This window comes from Echinops telfairi, unplaced genomic scaffold (genome assembly GCF_000313985.2).
Source record: "Echinops telfairi isolate 266 unplaced genomic scaffold, ASM31398v2 ScPeMD7_14;HRSCAF=57, whole genome shotgun sequence".
Classification (NCBI taxonomy): Eukaryota; Metazoa; Chordata; class Mammalia; order Afrosoricida; family Tenrecidae; genus Echinops; species Echinops telfairi.
In genome coordinates, this window is record NW_022103911.1 from 132,914 (window position 1) to 150,501 (window position 17,588).

At 37.2% G+C, this 17,588-nt stretch overlaps 1 protein-coding gene across 3 annotated transcripts in view; it reads left to right on the forward strand.

Moving 5' to 3' along the window:
* Nucleotides 1-17,588, forward strand: part of KIAA1109 (KIAA1109 ortholog) — a 195,776-nt gene that overhangs the window by 116,570 nt on the left and 61,618 nt on the right. For all 3 annotated transcript variants that reach the window (XM_045287399.1, XM_045287398.1, XM_004711839.2), the window contains exons 51-55: nucleotides 1,183-1,427; nucleotides 4,672-4,777; nucleotides 14,174-14,271; nucleotides 14,919-15,104; nucleotides 16,040-16,208. In XM_045287399.1, the coding sequence (XP_045143334.1) occupies nucleotides 1,183-1,427; nucleotides 4,672-4,777; nucleotides 14,174-14,271; nucleotides 14,919-15,104; nucleotides 16,040-16,208 (804 nt within the window). The remainder of the gene's footprint in view (nucleotides 1-1,182; nucleotides 1,428-4,671; nucleotides 4,778-14,173; nucleotides 14,272-14,918; nucleotides 15,105-16,039; nucleotides 16,209-17,588) is intronic.

Below are 17,588 nucleotides of genomic sequence, written 5' to 3' on the forward strand. Positions count from 1 at the left end.
ATCATGATGAGTAAACACTGACGTTGTCAAGGACTTCACTTTTCTTGGATCCACAGTTAACACCTATTGAAGTAGCAGTTAAGGCATCAAATGATGTATTATTATACCAGGAAAATCTGCTGCACAAAACCTATTTTATGTGCATGCAGTGCTGCTCCATAATCTTTGCTTTGTCCTGCTGGGGCACTTCATCCAACCACTGTGTTGACTGACCACTTCTGTGGCCACAGCCTATGCTTGGATGTAGAGGCAGCCCTGAGCCAGTGCCAGAGCACCTGTTTTGCATTCCCAATTCCTTTGTGGTCTGGGATGTGGAGAGAAGAACGAAAGGATTCAGGGAAGATGTTGGGAAAAAAATGTGTGGAAGTTTAATGCCATCTAGAGTAGGCTGAACTGTGTGGCTCTACTCTCAGTACCATCACAGAAAACCCCCTGCCTTGATGACTCTCTAGGCCCAGAGGGCCCCAGGATCCTGAGCACAGGGCTTGTCGGAGTGGAAGTAAAGCCCTGGCCTGGAGGCGGCTCCAGAAGAGACGAGCTGACCCAGAACTAGAGGAAAATGAAATGGTTGAGCGGTGGGCCCTATAGTCACACACCCTAACTTCATCCAGCTCGTCTCCTCCAAACATCTTTGTCTGCAGAGGAATAAATAACGTATTACTGGACTTGTCAGAGTGATGGGCTGATCAGTTAATATTAACTGTTAGTGCTTCTATGATTATATTTTCTACAGAGACAACATCAGACTATGGAGGTTCTATAAACAGAAATCTTCTTACACAGGCCTCCATTTTCACGTGTACACTCTCTTCACTTATCAACATGGTTAGCTTCTAAAGACTACTCATGAAAATCTACATACACAGACATGTATACATATACACGCATGTATTGTGCATATATGTGTGAGCATCAAAAGATTTATTGAAATATTATATTTTAATTTAATTTGTCCACAATAATTTGAAGCTCCCTTGTATGTGTAGTTGTGTGTGTGTTTGCTTTTGACTACATTAATTTATAGATAAATACTTCACAGGCAAATGAAAAATGCTTTAAATGCTTTCATGTTTTTCAAGTTAGATTTTGGGATATCTATTTTTCTTAGAAGCATTTTTGGACCAATGTGAGGATTGAAAGTGAATGAACAAATGAACAAACAATAATTTCTCTTACTTCTAGGTGCACAGACAAGGTTTACATTTGAGCTGCCAAATCACAGATTACGTTTTACTTCAAAAGTTTCTGCTACAGATATGTCTACCATGCCTCCTTCTGCCAGTCTTAATCTTCCACCTGTTACTATGTCAGGGAAATATGTAATGGAAGAACATGATAGTTACTCGGATCAGGTGTGGAGTATAGATGAACTGCCTTCTAAACAAGGGTATTATTTACAAGGAAATTATCTACGTTGTGTTGCCGAAGTAAGTTTACTTTTTATTTTCTTACTTATTTTAATTTAGGAGTTTTCCTGCACTAGGTTTACCAAAATGTTCAGTGATCCAACTGCTTAGGTAAATAATCTATTCTTACACAAGAATTCTATACTGAATTAGTTTGTCAGTATGGATTTATATCTTTTACCTCGAAGTTATACTTCGTACATGTATGCTTTTTCCTTTTCATATTAGTCACTTTGAATTCACACTACTTACATTGATTTTCACTTCTATCTCTACAATATTCTCATGACATCTTGATCATAAAAACAATAGAGCTAACATTTGTTGAGTACTTTATTTACCTTAAGGAGCCTTGGTGGCACTATTGAGTAAGCAGTGGATCGCTACCACAAGGATAGCTGTTCAAACCAACCAGCCATTCTTTAGAAGAAAGATGAGATTACTCTGCTCCCATAAAGAATTATAGCCTTGGTAACCAGGTCACTATGCGTCAAAATCAACTCGGAGAGTTTAGTTTGATTTTGGTTTATATGCGTTTCCTTGTGCAGTCCTTAGAGCAACCTTTTGAGTAGCTGTTTGTTCTCCTTTTTGTAAGTGAGGAAACTGAACTTTAGAGTTTGCATGGCTTACCCAGGCATATCTATTTATAATTCACTAAATGTCATATAGAAAGATAAAACAATTAAAGCAAGAATCACAGTTTATTTTCTGTACTAAGAAAGGTTGAAAGTAGACACAACTGATATCATCCATATTTTTTCGCTTCTGTTTATTTAATAGACAAAAGTTAAAACAAAAAAACCTTTGGATTCATGTTCTTCCATTGATTTGTGGCAGGAAGGTCATTGTCCTGAGCCCAGTCTGAGAGTTTAGAGAGAGTAAAGAACCTCCCTCAAGTCCTCCCAGCACGCGTGAGAGAGCAGGGCGTCAGCACAGCTCCAGACCCCCTCCTGCTGGAACACTGTCCTGTTCCTCAGCTTCCTGGGCTGTCCCTGTGTCAGAAACAGCTGCGTTCTATACGTAATGCTCTCTAGACTCCAGAGCATGTATTTGCAAGAAGTACTTCAGGTTCTTGGTGGTGACGTTACAGCCTTGGCAGACAGTTTAAAATGACCCTCCTAACCCAAGCACCTACCTAAGAGCTGGGTTTTCCGGATATGAGGAAGTGGGGACGGGTACCAGACAGAATATACAGGCATGTAGTAATTCAGAGCTTTAAGTATAGTTTCACAAAACGTATTTATGATTTTGCCTCTGAAAAGTAAGTGTTCCAAAACCTAGCAATTAATTAATGCTTCATTTGACAGAAATAATCTAATGCAAAATATTATATAATTCCTTACTAATATCAGTTATTAAACCTACTCCCTCATAGCAGCCCGAGGAAGGTTTTTGAGTCTGTCGATCTTTACTGGTTCACATAGCCTCATCTTTCTCCCGAAGACCAGCTGCAGAGTTAAACCAGTATGTGGCTCGAACCCAACACCTATCCCACAGCCCCACCAAGGCACAAAGTTTACCTTAGGGAGGAGTACAGTTAATGACAAATCACTGAAAGAATCTAAAGTTGCGCCCCCTCTGTGATTTCACTGCGACCTGAAGTAGAACACACACAGGAAAACCCTCTCTGCTTCTCCCCAACCCTTCCCACTAAAGTGTGGAAGTGCCCACAGGCTTTATGAGACTGCCCATTCTATTTTGCTCTCTTAACTTCTTTGTATTCATCATTTTATTGGGAGCTCTTACAGATGTCATAGTTCAAATAGATCAAGCATAATTATAAGATTGCTACTACTATATGCAATCAATTTCAAAACATTGTTTCCACCCCCCCTCACCTTTTCCCCCCCGGGAACCCTTGTTATTGTATATATGCTGTATCTTACCGCATCCAATATATCTGTTTATTTACAATTCTTTTATTCTTATTTGCTGGGAGTTATACAGTCACTGCTATCAGCTCTCCACCACCCCCCCCATACACACCTCCCCACAGTATCCTCAGGGAATCATTACTCCCATTGCTGTTTCTGAAGGGTCAGCCGTCCTGACATTCCTGGCATTGATCTTAATTGTAAATATGAATATATATAAGTCTAACAGTATTAATGAGGTGAAGCATAAGCTGTAATAGTACTTGGGTGGAATCTCTTTTAATTTTTGATAAAAAAAATGTGGATGTGAAGCATTTACCTTATGAAAATGTTTAGTCTACCTTTCATGTTAAATTCAACTGCAAGTAAGGCAGTTATCTATTTAGCTAATTTACTGTTGATTCTTGGAAGACATTTAGTACCTTACACTAATTATAGGACATAAAATTTATTAGAACTTAATTGGGAATATCTAATTTGATAATTCCCTAAAATTTTATCTTCATCCTGCAAATTTAACTTTATTGTGTTAATTCACAATGCAATATTTAGTTTCTAATGTAGTTTGAAGAGTGCATGATTAATAAGTACTTGGCAGAGCATAAGCATTTTACTCAGAAAAAAAAAGTTACTTTAAAAAAAAGATGGCTGGCAGTTTATACTCACCAAGCAGTACTGTGGGAGAAAAGCCCTGGTGGCAGTCTGCTTCCGTAGAAACTCTTGTTGTTAGCTGCCATCAGGTCAGTTCCACCGTGGAGTAACCCTATGAGACAGAGTAGAACTGCCCTATCAGGTTTTCTTGTCTAATATTTATGGAAGTAGATCTCACGGTCTTTTCCGGGTTCTGCTGTTGTTCCTCTTATGTCTGAGCTGTGTCATGGATCAAGAAAGTTCAATGCCTGGGCAATCTGAGTGCGAAAGACATGCTCCACTCCTGGCGGTTCTCTATTACTGGTAGTGAGATCCCCCCTTCCTGTTTCTGAGTTGACTAATTTTGTAGCCAGCTGGGTGGCAGTTGAGTTGCCCTGTTGGCATAGTGGTTACCAGTCGGGCTGGCAACTGCAAAGTCAACAGTGGAAAACCACCAGCTGTTCCACAGAGGAAAGATGGGACTTTCTACTTCTTTAAAGAGTTACAGCCTTAGAAACTAAGTCATAGTAAATAATTCACTGCATTGCAAGGGGGAAAATAACCCTGTGGGAATGGTTCATCAGAAGCCTATAAAGTGTTAGAGAATCAATATTGTATTCTCCTTCCAAGATAGTGATTTCAATTGGTATGTAGATATTGCTATTTCCTCAGGACTGGGGATAAATTATGTTGAACAAAGTGTGTTTAAAATTAATATATATTCTATAGTGTTGATTTAAACTGGAATTTTTGTTTAACAGGTTGGTTCCTTTGAACATAATCTTACAACTGATCTTCTAAATCACTTGGTATTTGTACAGAAAGTGTTCATGAAGGAAGTTAATGAAGTAATACAAAAAGTTTCTGGTAAGCTGAACTGGTCCCTTCTAGAATATATCCAGGTGTTTTTATTTCATATTTCAGCTGTATAGTGTATGTGTAGCATTATATTTTTAAAAAAATGTTTGGCACATGATCCACATATCATACAATTTAATAGTTCATAGCAAGAATTGCACAGTCATTACCACATTCAATTGTAGAATATTTTCTTCTTTTTGGTCATACCATTTTGATTTAAATATTGAGTACCTCTTAAGCAACTGTGTATTTCTTCTCTGACTTTTTCATTTACATACTTTTTGTTATTTTTCCTTTTTAATATTCAAATTTAAGATTCATATACGTCACCAAGCTGCTCTATATCCTCAAATTGAAAAAAAATGTTTGAAGCGTATCTGTTTATCAGACTAATCTTACTCAGAAACAATCTGGGTGAAGGAGCTCATAGTTGTTCCATGACAGAAATTCTTCCCTGGCTTTTTGAATGTTGATGGGGGTCCTCTCTCACTGACACATTATTTGTGTGTCATTATTTGTAATTTTGTCTTTATACCAATAGGTATAAAAAATAGGTATAAAAAAAATCCTTACCAAGTTAGTATGATCTGTTGTTCATTGTTTTCTGTGGGATTTCCCAAGCTGTGAAGCACAGGAGGAGTGGATGTATAATGAGAATAACTGATCAAAGTGTTATAGGAATGCAGGGTTGGGTGACAGAGAGAGCAAGGGAATTTGGGGAATAAATAATGAAGGCAGGAGGGGGGAAGGAACCACTAGAACTGATTGTGATTGCACAACTCGTTTTAAAGGCTATTCAACCATGGGGGGGTATGGGGGAGGGAATTCTCTAAGCTAGATGTGGTGGTGATTATACACTCCCCTTGATATAATTGAATGATTGGACTATTCAATTATATGATATGTAAATTATGTGCCAATAAAACTGTTGGGGGGAGGGGATAGATAACTATCGAGGTTTCTTTCTTTACCTGTGCCTGATATGCTGTATGTTATAACTGTATGCTGGCTGCATGCTAACCTGCTTATAGAAACTTTATTATGCCATGCTTTAAGAGCAAATTTTATTTGAGATTCTTAAATAGAATTTTTCTTTTAATAGTAAATGTATGTTTGTTTATGAAGTATTAAATTGACTTTTAATTTAATCAGGAGCCAAAGTATTAAGGGAATTAGGTTAATTTAACACTTTTTAACTGAATATATCTAGTATGAATGTAATCATTTTAAAAGAATATCTTGGCATCAAGAGGAGTTTCCTCTATACTCATGGATTAATTCAATTCAATTAACAAATTTACTGAGTATCTATTATATGACATGTACTGCAATTCTCTGCTCTCCTGAGTTCTATGAATGACAAGAGCAAGGTGCAGTGAATCTGAATCACAGGAGAACCTAAATTATTGTAAGGCATGCAAGTAGTGCCTCTGCTTTGATTTTATGTTGGCCATGTAGTTAAAATCACATTAGAACGCTGTGATGTGTACATTGTTAAAAAGATATTTTAAGTTGGCAATATTTTACTCTAAAAATTATTTTCAAGATTTATTTTTTTTAATCATTTTATCAGGGGCTCATACAAATCTTATCACAATCCATACACACATCAATTGTGTAAAGCGCATTTGTACATTCATTGCCCTCATCATTCTCAAAACATTTCCTCTCTACTTAAACCCCCGGCATTAGGTCCTCATTTTCCCCTCCCTCCCCGCTCCCCCCTTCCTCATAAGCCCTTGATAGTTTATAAATTGTTATTTTGTCATATCTTGCCCTGTCCGACGTCTCCCTTCACCCACTTTTCTGTTGTCCGTCTCCCAGGGAGGAGGTTACATATAGTTCCTTGTAATCGGTTCCCTCTTTCCTACCCACTCTCCCTCTACCCTCCCTGTTTCGCCACTCACACCACTGGTCCTGTAGGGCTCATCCGCCCTGGATTCCCTGGATTTTCAGTTCCTATCTGTACCAGTGTACATCCTCTGGTCTAGCCAGACTTGCAAGGTCGAATTCGAGTCATGGTAGTGGGAGCGGGGAGGAAACATTTAGGAACTAAGGGAAAGTTGTATTTTTCATCGTTGTTACATCACACCCTGACTGGCTCATCTCCTCCCCGAGACCCCTCTGCAAGGGGATCTCCAGTGGCCTACTAAATGTGTATACTTAAAATTTAAATAAATAGTTTTTTACATTAATTAATCTGGTGTCTCTCCTGGGCAAAACCTATAGCATTTATAGTACCAAATTTTCTCCAAAAACCTCCCCTAAGGTTGTTTTGATAAAAGAAAAAGCTTTCCCTATGCTTTGGATTGCACTCAGTTAAGAGATACAAGTATGTCCCTACCTAAAAAACAACAATGCAATGGTCTGATAGAGACTGCTGAAACCCCAGTGACCAAGACCTTCAGACACCCTTCAAACCGAGAACTGAATTTACCCTGGCGGATTGCTGTTCAGCCAAATAAAAGGCAGAACTATAGAATGAACAGCAACAATAGGAATCAAGTTATTCCTCAGAACAACCAACCATACAAAAGCAAAGTCAGGAAGGAGCAGGAAAGAAGTATAATAAAAATTGGACAACAGATCAAGTGTGAAGAGAGTACTATTACATTATAGAGAATGAAGCTATTGTCACAAAACAAAAAGATATGGATAATCTTGAATGGAAAACTAATTTTCCCTTTAAACTTTCACCTAACCAACAATGGGGAAAAAAGAGTAGATTAAAAAAAAAGTAGATAATGGCCCTAAGGATTGGAAATTAATATTCTAACCACGATGACTTATTAATCACAGTGAAAAATAAGATCAGAGTATATGCCCAAGTCCTTCAGTGGCTGTACCTGAATCATTCCATCCTGACTGTACAGACAAACCGAAACCCTGGAAAAAGAGCTGATGCATATGTATGTCAGGTTCCACCTAGCGGACCAATGGGAGAAGCACAGATATTTTGTCTTCATACCCGGAAAATATAACACAGTACTGAGAAAGACTACTTTGAATCCTTGTAGCTGTAATTTCTGAGTCCCCTGATTGCTATTTTTGTTTTCTATTTACTCTCCCATAATTTTCATAGTCATTTTTCGTGTATTTTATTTAACTTTTATCCTCATTTTAAAATTAGGCTTAAGACATCTATTGTATAGTAAGACTCATGCGCACAACAATCATTGTTAGAAAAATATTCTTTTCAAAGTTTGATGAAGAAATCAGATGGTGACTGGCTATCACAAAGAATAGGTTCTGGGGTCTTAAAACAACGTCATCCAAGTGAACTGCCAGCTACGTCCACATGGGAGAAATGCGCAAGCCTGTGTGAACCAAGGATTGTAAATAATAAGATCCAAGACCCGAGGATAAAACTGTATTAGAGCTTATATTCTGAAAACCCTGTTTGACAGTGAAAGCCCCAAACCCATTTTCAGAGCCCCAGGTGGTTAAGCCTCCAGCGAATCCTTGCCCATGGGTATGATAGCCTGCTATCAGACATAGTGCATTGGAAAGTCGGTTAATGCAGATGTGGCTACATCATTTGTTCTCCCTTTTGGTCCCTTTTCAATATTTTCTAGGTTTTTTTTTGGCTTACTTTTGGATCGAGGTTTTTCCATGTTTTATTTTGTTATTGTTGGAGTTTTGTTTTGGGTTTTTTTGCATGCATGTTTTCTTTATATGAAATCCAGGATAGTAAATCTATAGAGACAGTAACTGGATTAATAGTTTCTTAGGGTTCTGGCAGGGAAGGTTTAGAAAAAATGGGAAGCTAAGAATAATGACTACAAAAATGAAGAAAATAGACTAAAATTGTTGGTGCTGATAATTCCACAATCTTTTTAGTATGTTTAAACCATTAAATTGTATGTGCATCATATGTCAATAAAACTGTCTAAATTTTACAAGAACAGAAAATGCTATCTTGAAGAATTGATCTCTATAATATTTGCTTGTGGATGATTCATCGGAGATGCTGCATTTCAGAAAGACATAGGCGTGTACTGATAAAGTTAACAGAAGAAACTTACCTTTGGTGATGCGGTGGTTAAGGTACTCAGTTTTCACCCATCCAGGTGTTCTTTTGGGAAAAGGATGTGGAAGTTTGCTTCTGTAAAGATTTATATCTTTTAAAAGTCTTATAGGGCAGTTCTTTGTCTTTTAGAATCACTATGAGTCAGAGTCTAAACCACAGTTGTGGGGTTATTACTATTATATTAAATCTTTGGTCATCTCATAGAAAAACATATAGGGATGTTACCTCCTTTGAATTTAGCCACTTATGCATTGAATTTATAAAGAGGTGAATAACTTTATACTTAATGAGATAATATAGTAATATCTCATATGTTTATAAAATAAAATTATTATGTAATATAGTTTGTCAGTTGCTGATCTTTTAAATTTAAAAGAAAATTTCCTTTTGAAACTAGATAATACTTGGTTAAATAGTGATAGATCTGCCTAAAGTAAATAGCTGTTTAATATATGCTAATTCAACCGATAGGTCTTAGAGGCCAGCCCCAATCCCAATTACGTGGAGAACCCCTCTGTGCCCCCCAGAAGAATTCACTTCAGAGGACAGCACTGAAGCTTTAGCTCAGGGAGAGGGACAGTCTGATCAGAGCACACAGGAGCAAATGAAGAGGGAGGGAGAGAGAGTGGAGCACTTCCTGGCCCACCAAGCCCTGAGGACCATATTCCTGCTCAGAGCAACCAATGCACAGAGAGGACCATAGGGCTGACCCCACCAGGAGACACACGCCCCCCACCCATAGTGCTATGGGGGACAACAATGGAGAGACAGTGTGGGAATTGTGCCCGATCTGACCCCACTACACTGAGGTGAAACACTAAGGGCGTGCAACAGAACAACAAGGGGAGCAGAGCAATGAAGACCCCGGGGAATACCAAAAAGAGACTTTAGGGCCAGGGCATGGAACCTCATCAGACTTGACCGGAAAACACTCCTAAAAGTCAACAAACAGACGTTGAATTATTTATAGGCTTTCTTTTTCTTTTTTTTTTTTTTTGGTCATTGGTTTTTGTTTTGCTGTGTCTTATTTTTATGCACATTATTATCTGTGCATATTATCTATCTAGTTAAGATAGGTGGGATAAACAATGTGGAGGAAAAAACAACGGGACCTATGGTTCTGGAGGGACATGGGAGAGGGCAGGTGGGGGGGGCGGCGGGGCAGGGAAGGAAATGGGTGTTAACAAACCCAGAGTCAAGGGAACAATAAGTAATCTTAAATTGATGGTGACGATGGTGTAGGAGGCCTGGTAGGACTTGATCTAGGGCAATGTAACTGATAGGAATTACTGAAGGTTGAACATGATAGTGGAACAAGAGAAAAGTAAAAGGAAATAAAGGAAAGAACTAGGAGGCAAAAGGCATTTATAGAGGTCTAAATACAGGCATGCACATATATAATTATATTTATATATGTTGATGGGGAAATAGATCTATGTGCATGTATTTATAGGTTTAGTATTAAGGTAGCAGATGGATATTGGGCCTCTACTCAAGTACTCCCTCAACGAGGAACACTTTGTTCTATTAACCTGGCATTCCGTGATGCTCACTTTCCCAACACAATCTCTGAAGACAAAGTGGGTGCATAAGTAAATGTGGTGAAGAAAGCTGATGGTGCCCGGCTTTCAAAAGAAACAGTATCTGAGGTCTTAAAGGCTTAAAGATAAACAAGCAGCCATCTCGCTCAGAAGCAACAAAGTCCACATGGAAGAAGCACACCAGCCTGTGTGATCACGAGTTGTCGATAAGATCAGGTATCAGGCATCAAAGAACAAAAATTCACATCATAGTGAATGAAGGGAAGTACGGAGTGGAGGCCCAACGCCCATCTGTAGGCACCTGGATATCCCCTTACAGAAGGGTCACAAGGAGGAGACGAGCCAGTCAGAGTGCAGTACAACACCGATGAAACATACAACTTTCCTCTAGTTCTTTAATGCTTTTCTCCCCCTGCCCACTGTCATGATCCCAGTTCTACCTTTCAAATCCGGCTAGACCAGAGCATGTACACTGGTACAGATTAGAGTTGGAAACACAGGGAATCCAGGACAGATAAACCCCTCAGGGCCAATATTGAGAGTAGCCATACCAGGAGGGGAAAAGGGTGATGGGGAGATATAAGAGGAAACGGTCACAATGATCTACCTATAACCCCCTCCCAGGGAGATGGGCAACAGAAAAGTCGGTGAAGGGAGACAGTGGTCAGTGTAAGGCAAGAAAAAAATAATTTGTAAATTATCTAGGATTCATGAGGGAGGGAGGTGGAGCAGGGAGGGGGAAAATGAGGAGCTGATACTAAGGGCTCAAGTAGAAAGAAAATATTTTGAAAATAATGATGGGAACAAATGTGCTTGACAAAATTGGTGTATGTATGGATTGGGATAAGAGTTGTATGAGCCCCCAATAAAATGATTTAAAAATTAAAAAGATGTGCTAATTCATGAAAACATGTATCCTCAAAGATTGATTATGAAATGAACAAATGTTGAGTTATCTTTTTGTAAAGTAGTTTAGTAAGAAAAGTAAAATTAATGGAGAGTCCTCACAAATTTCTAGTCTTCCTTTTGCGTGTTTGTTGTTGTTAGGCCTTACTCAGTGGTCCAGTGCACAGCAGAACCAAACACTGCCCAGGTCTGTCTGCACCGTCTCCCCATCGGTCCCGTGCTAGAGCTCATTGTTGCAGCCACTGTGTCCACTCACTGTGTTGAGGGTCTTCACTTTTTTACTGACCTTCTGATTGACCAAGATATCCTTCTCCATGGATTTGTCACTCCTGATGTGTCCAGAATAAACCAGACAAAATCTTACCCTCCTTGCTTCTAAGAAGTATTCTGGCTCTAATTTCTCTAAGATGATTTGTTTATTCTCTGTCAGTCATAATATATATTGACTTTTTCACAAATAACATAGTTTAAATGCATCAGTTCTTCTCCAATCTTCCTTATTCTTTGGCAACTTTCAAATTTATGTCAGGTGATTGAAAATACCATTGAAAACACCATGTGGATTAGGTGTTCTTTAGTCCTCAAAGTGATTTGTTTATGCAACATGTTAAAGAAGTCTTTTGCAGGAGATTTGACCAAGGCAATATGTTGTTTGAATTCTTGACTACTACTTTCATGGGCATTGATTGTGGAAACCTTTGATAATTTCATTACACAATAGTTATATAATATATATAACTATATATATAAAACTATATATAACTATATATATATATCAATACATGATAGTTATACATCAGCTAGTTACTGATCTATCTCTGGTGGTGTGATAGCTAAGTGCTTAGCCACTAACTGAAAAATTGGTGGTTGTTGGAACCCACCAACCAGCCTCTCCATGGGGGAACGATGTGGCAGTCTGTTTCCATGAAGATTACAGTTGTAGACAACCTGTGAGACAGTTTTACTCAGTCATCCAGGGTCCCTTTTGAGTTGTTGTGACTCATAGGAGCCCTATAGGACAGGGTAGAACTTTGGATCTTTACAGGAGCAGACAGGCTCATCCTTCTTACTCAGCGCTGCTGATGGGTTTGAATGGCTGACTGTGTGTGACTTTCTATACCAGATTACAGTGGCTATTAAATCCTTGACAAATTTAGAGTGTTGTTGTTGTTAAGTGTTGTCAAGTGGGTTCTGACTCATAACAACCCAAACTACAGCAGAACAAAGCACTGGCTGGTCCTACACCATTTTCACAATTAACTACCATGTTTGACCCATTGTTACAACTACTATGCCAGTCTGTCTTATTGAGGGTCTTCCTTTGACAGTCTCCTTTACTAAATGTAATATTTGTCCCATAGTCCCTTTCCCACATAGTCCCTCTCTCTCCAGAGCATAAATATGATTCACTCTAGTCCTACAATAGGAAATTATTTCTCTGTATCACTGAAAATAGGAAAGAAGATAGTTTCTGAATTTATTAAATGGTTGCCTGTTGAGAACTTACAAAATACATGACCCCAAGCGAAGAGTTGAGAAGTGACAAAGCAGTATTTTCCTGGATATAATTTAATTCTCAGTCTTAGAGATTTCTATTTTGGTTGAAAAAATGAGATATTTTGATATATAATAATACAATCTTTAATAATACAGTAATGCAAAGTATAATGTGATTTGTAAGCTTTGTAATTTAAATGTGAGTGAATACTTTTCCAGGTGGAGTTGTCATTGAGGGTTTTGTGGTTTTTAGGACTGATTTGAAATGATAGCTGAGTAAGCTCTTCGGGTTACTGGTTTCCTTTCAGAAGGAGAGAGACAGTTTGATGAACAGAAAAGAGTAGCACATTTATCTTCTGAAAATGGGGTGGTTGTGAGCATGTGAAGACCAAGACTCATATTACTTGTTGTAAGGCTTGTGCTGAAGAAATGAGACAAAATGAAGAGTCCATGCATAGGTTTAGCAAAGCTGCTCGTGTTCAACAAATACTGAATAGCAGCAAGCTTGGATAAGAGGAGCAACTGTGGGCTTGAGACTTAATTACCTTTTCTCGATCTTATATGTAGCTTCTATCTATGCCTGTTTCTATACCTTTCCTACTAATTTTTTCTTTTTCTGTTCTGGTAGAAAACAGAAGTATATTTTTATCATAATATTTGTTGAATAAATCTTTTTCCCTAACTTAAGTTTCAAAAGTCCATCAAAGATTAATATCTCAAAAAACAAAATTTCCCTTTCCCCTGTTTGCTATTTAGTTCTTTTGATATATAGGTATGTAAAGCTTGACCCACATTCTAAATATGTGTGTCTACAGTCCTCCATTAAGTTTTTGTTTTGTTGTAAGGGAAAGTAGTTCTCCCTTTGTTTCTTATTTTCCCCAAATAGTTTTAAGGACCCCAGACCTAGATTCTTATAGCCCTGCACCATGAGTGGGACACAGGCAGATGAGGCAGAGAACATGACTCTGGTCCCTGGTCTCTGGACTTTTTTTGGTAGGCAGGCAGAAATTTAATAGCCATAAAAGCCCCTGTGGAGGTCGCTACTCCTGCTGCTCATGTTGATGGAACAGGGCGCAGGGCAGGGCACACTCCCTCCCTCCTGAATCCATTCTTTCTGCTGCTGGTGCTGCCATTCCTGGAGCCCCTGCAGAGAACCCAGCAGCAGTAACAAGAATGGCTGAAAGTGGACGCCCATAATGTTCTGATAGGACGTTCACCCAGTGACCAAATCATATTTTGTCCTATTTCATTGAACCTATCACTGAGCCAAAAGGGCCTGTTGAATAGATTGATTAATGGTCAATAAAATGAAATAATAACTTATTATGAATGGGGTTTTCAAATGTGCAAACTAATTGTTTTCTCACATGGCATTTCTCTGAGCATAAATTATTTCAAAAAGTTTCTACTACTGAATATTTTTTTTAGGTGGAGAGCAGCCAATTCCTTTATGGAATGAACATGATGGAACAGCGGATGGAGATAAACCTAAAATTCTCCTCTATTCACTGAACTTGCAGTTTAAGGTAGCATAAATAATAGTAATATTTTTAAAGTAATTTATTAATGTATACATGTGATGGAAATTTACATGTAAATGTCCTAAATTGAAAAGTAAAATGAAGTTTAACCAATGAAATCCAAGTAGGGTTGGACTTACTCGAAGATTTTTTGTGGTCACAATGGTATCTTATGTATTTTAAAAATTGTCAAAACATTTAGCTTTATTTATTTATTTATTTAATGAAGAGTTTTTATAGTTTATTTATGTAATCCCCTCCTGGTGAACATTTCAATTAAAACATAATTTACTGCTGGTGTTATCCTCTGAAAAATATTTTTGTACAATTTTCTAATTAAAAACAATACCTTTATAAAACCTTGAGTATTTAGAATGGTTATTAATGTGCTTAAAAATGGCATTAAACTATAACTAATGTATTTAATTTATGAAAACTCTACATATTAACTAAAAATACTTAAATGAAATTTAATAGCCATGAAAACTCCTATTGATATGAGAAAGAATGTTGCTAATTTTACAAGCTTATTAGACATATCCTATACATGTTTTAAAGCATAACTTTTATTTGTCATATATTGAAAGATTACATGTGCGTGCATAGTATATTGTTGATTTAAATTATTTCTTTTCCACCTAACAATCTTCCAGGGAATTCAAGTAACAGCCACAACACCATCAATGAGAGCAGTGAGATTCGAGACTGGTTTGATTGAACTGGAGCTCTCAAACCGACTTCAAACCAAAGCTTCACCAGGAAGTAGCAGCTATTTGAAGCTATTTGGTAAATGCCAGGTGGATTTAAATCTGGCACTGGGACAAATTGTCAAACATCAGGTGAGTCGAAATACATTGACTGATAAAACTATGGATTTGAAATTTTGAACATCGATTGGCACTGTATGTTTATGAAAGTATTAGATGTTTTTGTATTTATAAAAACATTTAGTATGAGTTTTAAACTTTATTTTAAATTCTAATAAAACTCACGAAAAAGCCTTTACATTAAAAAAAAAAGACCTGTGGAGTTTTAACGTAGCATTTTTTTCTGAGCATTGTGGCAGTCTATAAGTTAAATTTATTCTTCATAACTCTTTTCTTAGTTTTGTTTGTTTTGTTAATTGTTACTTTTTATTTCAATGCCTTAGCATGTCATTAAATTTATTAGCTTCTCTGTAGAATGTGGCCAACGTATACAATCAGAATCAAACAATAGTCACCAATTAATCAGGTTCTCTCTATTTAAAAAATTTCCCAGCTCATTATGCTGGGTTATTATGGTTCTTGTTACTCAGCTTATTCATCTTATTTTACCTTAGCTAAACATTATTTTGTAGATTAGCCACTTTCTTTCTTATTTTGAAGAACCAACTAAAAAAATAAAATATTTTCAAATATATATATTTCAGATAACTATAGTTTATGTGGGGTAAAATGAACAAAAACTTCTTGTTCTCTATTAAAAATAGTTGTTTTTGTTTTTCAAATGAAATATTTTTAGGGGGGTAAAAGATTTAATAATACATTGCCACTCAGAGTATGAACCTCTCTCTAGCTTTTGAACTTTATCTCCGAATTCATAATTTTCTTCTTGTATAACCATATACATTGTATATTAGTTTTTATATGATAAAGAATATGAGGAAAATATCATTAAAAATGAGATTGAAAAAAATGTATTTTAGTTTTTTTGGTGAACCATACTATTCATAATGCTAAAACTTTTTATTATTAGTAGAATATATTTTATTGAACTTTAAATTCTATTTTAGGTTTATGAGGAAGCTGGTTCTGATTTTCACCAAGTTGCCTATTTTAAAACCCGAATAGGATTAAGAAATGCCCTCCGCGAAGAAATCAGTGGCTCTTCCGATAGGGAAGCAGTGCTTATTACTTTGAATAGACCAATTGTTTATGCACAGCCAGTAGCCTTTGATAGAGGTAAGATAAAATAAATGATTACTGTCTCTTAAGATGTACACATTTTTAGTTCATACTGGATAAAAGTCATGTATAGTTACTTTACTGTCGTGTTGCATACATAGGATATCTCTTCTGAGTTTTCGTGGTAATGCTGTTTCTTGGCTTGGGAAACTAATAGACCCATTTGTTTTGCCACTTTGCTTGCTCATTCATTCTATAAACAATTGTTGTATACTGTCTAGAAATAGAATACCAAGATAAGAAAGAATCCATGCCCTCCTAAGTCCAATTGGAAGATGGAAAGTAAAATATGGAGTGTGTTAGAGAGGCATGTGCCAGGAGCCAAGGCAGTCTCTGACTTTGCCTGCATTGCTGAGAAAGGAGATAATAGCTCACCAGAAAAACAAGGAAATGAACACTTGTCTTCTTTTCCTTTGTTTTATAGAGTCTGGCATAAAGAAAGTACTAAATGAAAATCTGCTAAATGAGATAAAAAATATACATGAATGATAGATATGATAGCCCAGACGCCAAAGAAAATGTAGCAATATCTTTCATTAAAGAAAATCATGGAAAATAGGACTGACCAGGTAGAAAAGGCCTGATTAATTTATATTGGGCAATATGTTTAAATTTTATTTTAGAAGTAATAAGCCATTTAAGATTTAAAGTAGAATGGGTGTAGGCTGGTGGTAGGAAGTTCGATTAGAAAATTGCCCTGCTTTGAAGTTACGGATAACACTTTGTTGTATTGCAGTATCCAGTGCACAGTGTTTCATCCTCCTCCTACTGGCCTTTCATCAGTTTCTAACGCTCCGTCAAATGCGTTATATTCATAGTATCCATAACACAATACTTCCTGCTTTTTCTCCTACCTTTCTGGCCCTCCATTTTAAATCTCCTTTAAAAATCCTCCTGTTACCATCTAGTTCCATTGACATGATTTCAACCTCTGGCACCATCACATATCAGAGTGAAACTGCACCGTAGAGTTTTTCATAGCTGATTTTTCAGGTACAGTACCAGGTTTTTCTGAGGCACCTGTGGTGGATTGGAACTTTTTAATAGCAACCAAGCACAAGAACTCAATATGACTTAACAAATTGGGGAGTTAAAGCACTATATATTTAGCATTTGGATCCTTTTGTTGTTATTTGGTGTCCTCGATTCTGACTCATAGTGACCCTATATATAACAGAATGAACCATCACCCAGTCTTGTGCCATCCCCACAATTGTTTTTATGCTTAAGCCCATCAATGCAGACACTGTGTCAGTCCGCCTGGTAGGTTTTGTGGTTTTCTTTTATTTTAATCATTTTATTGTGGGCTCCTACAGCTCTTATCACAATCTATCCGTCCATCCATCCATTGTGTCAAGCACATTTGTACATATGTTG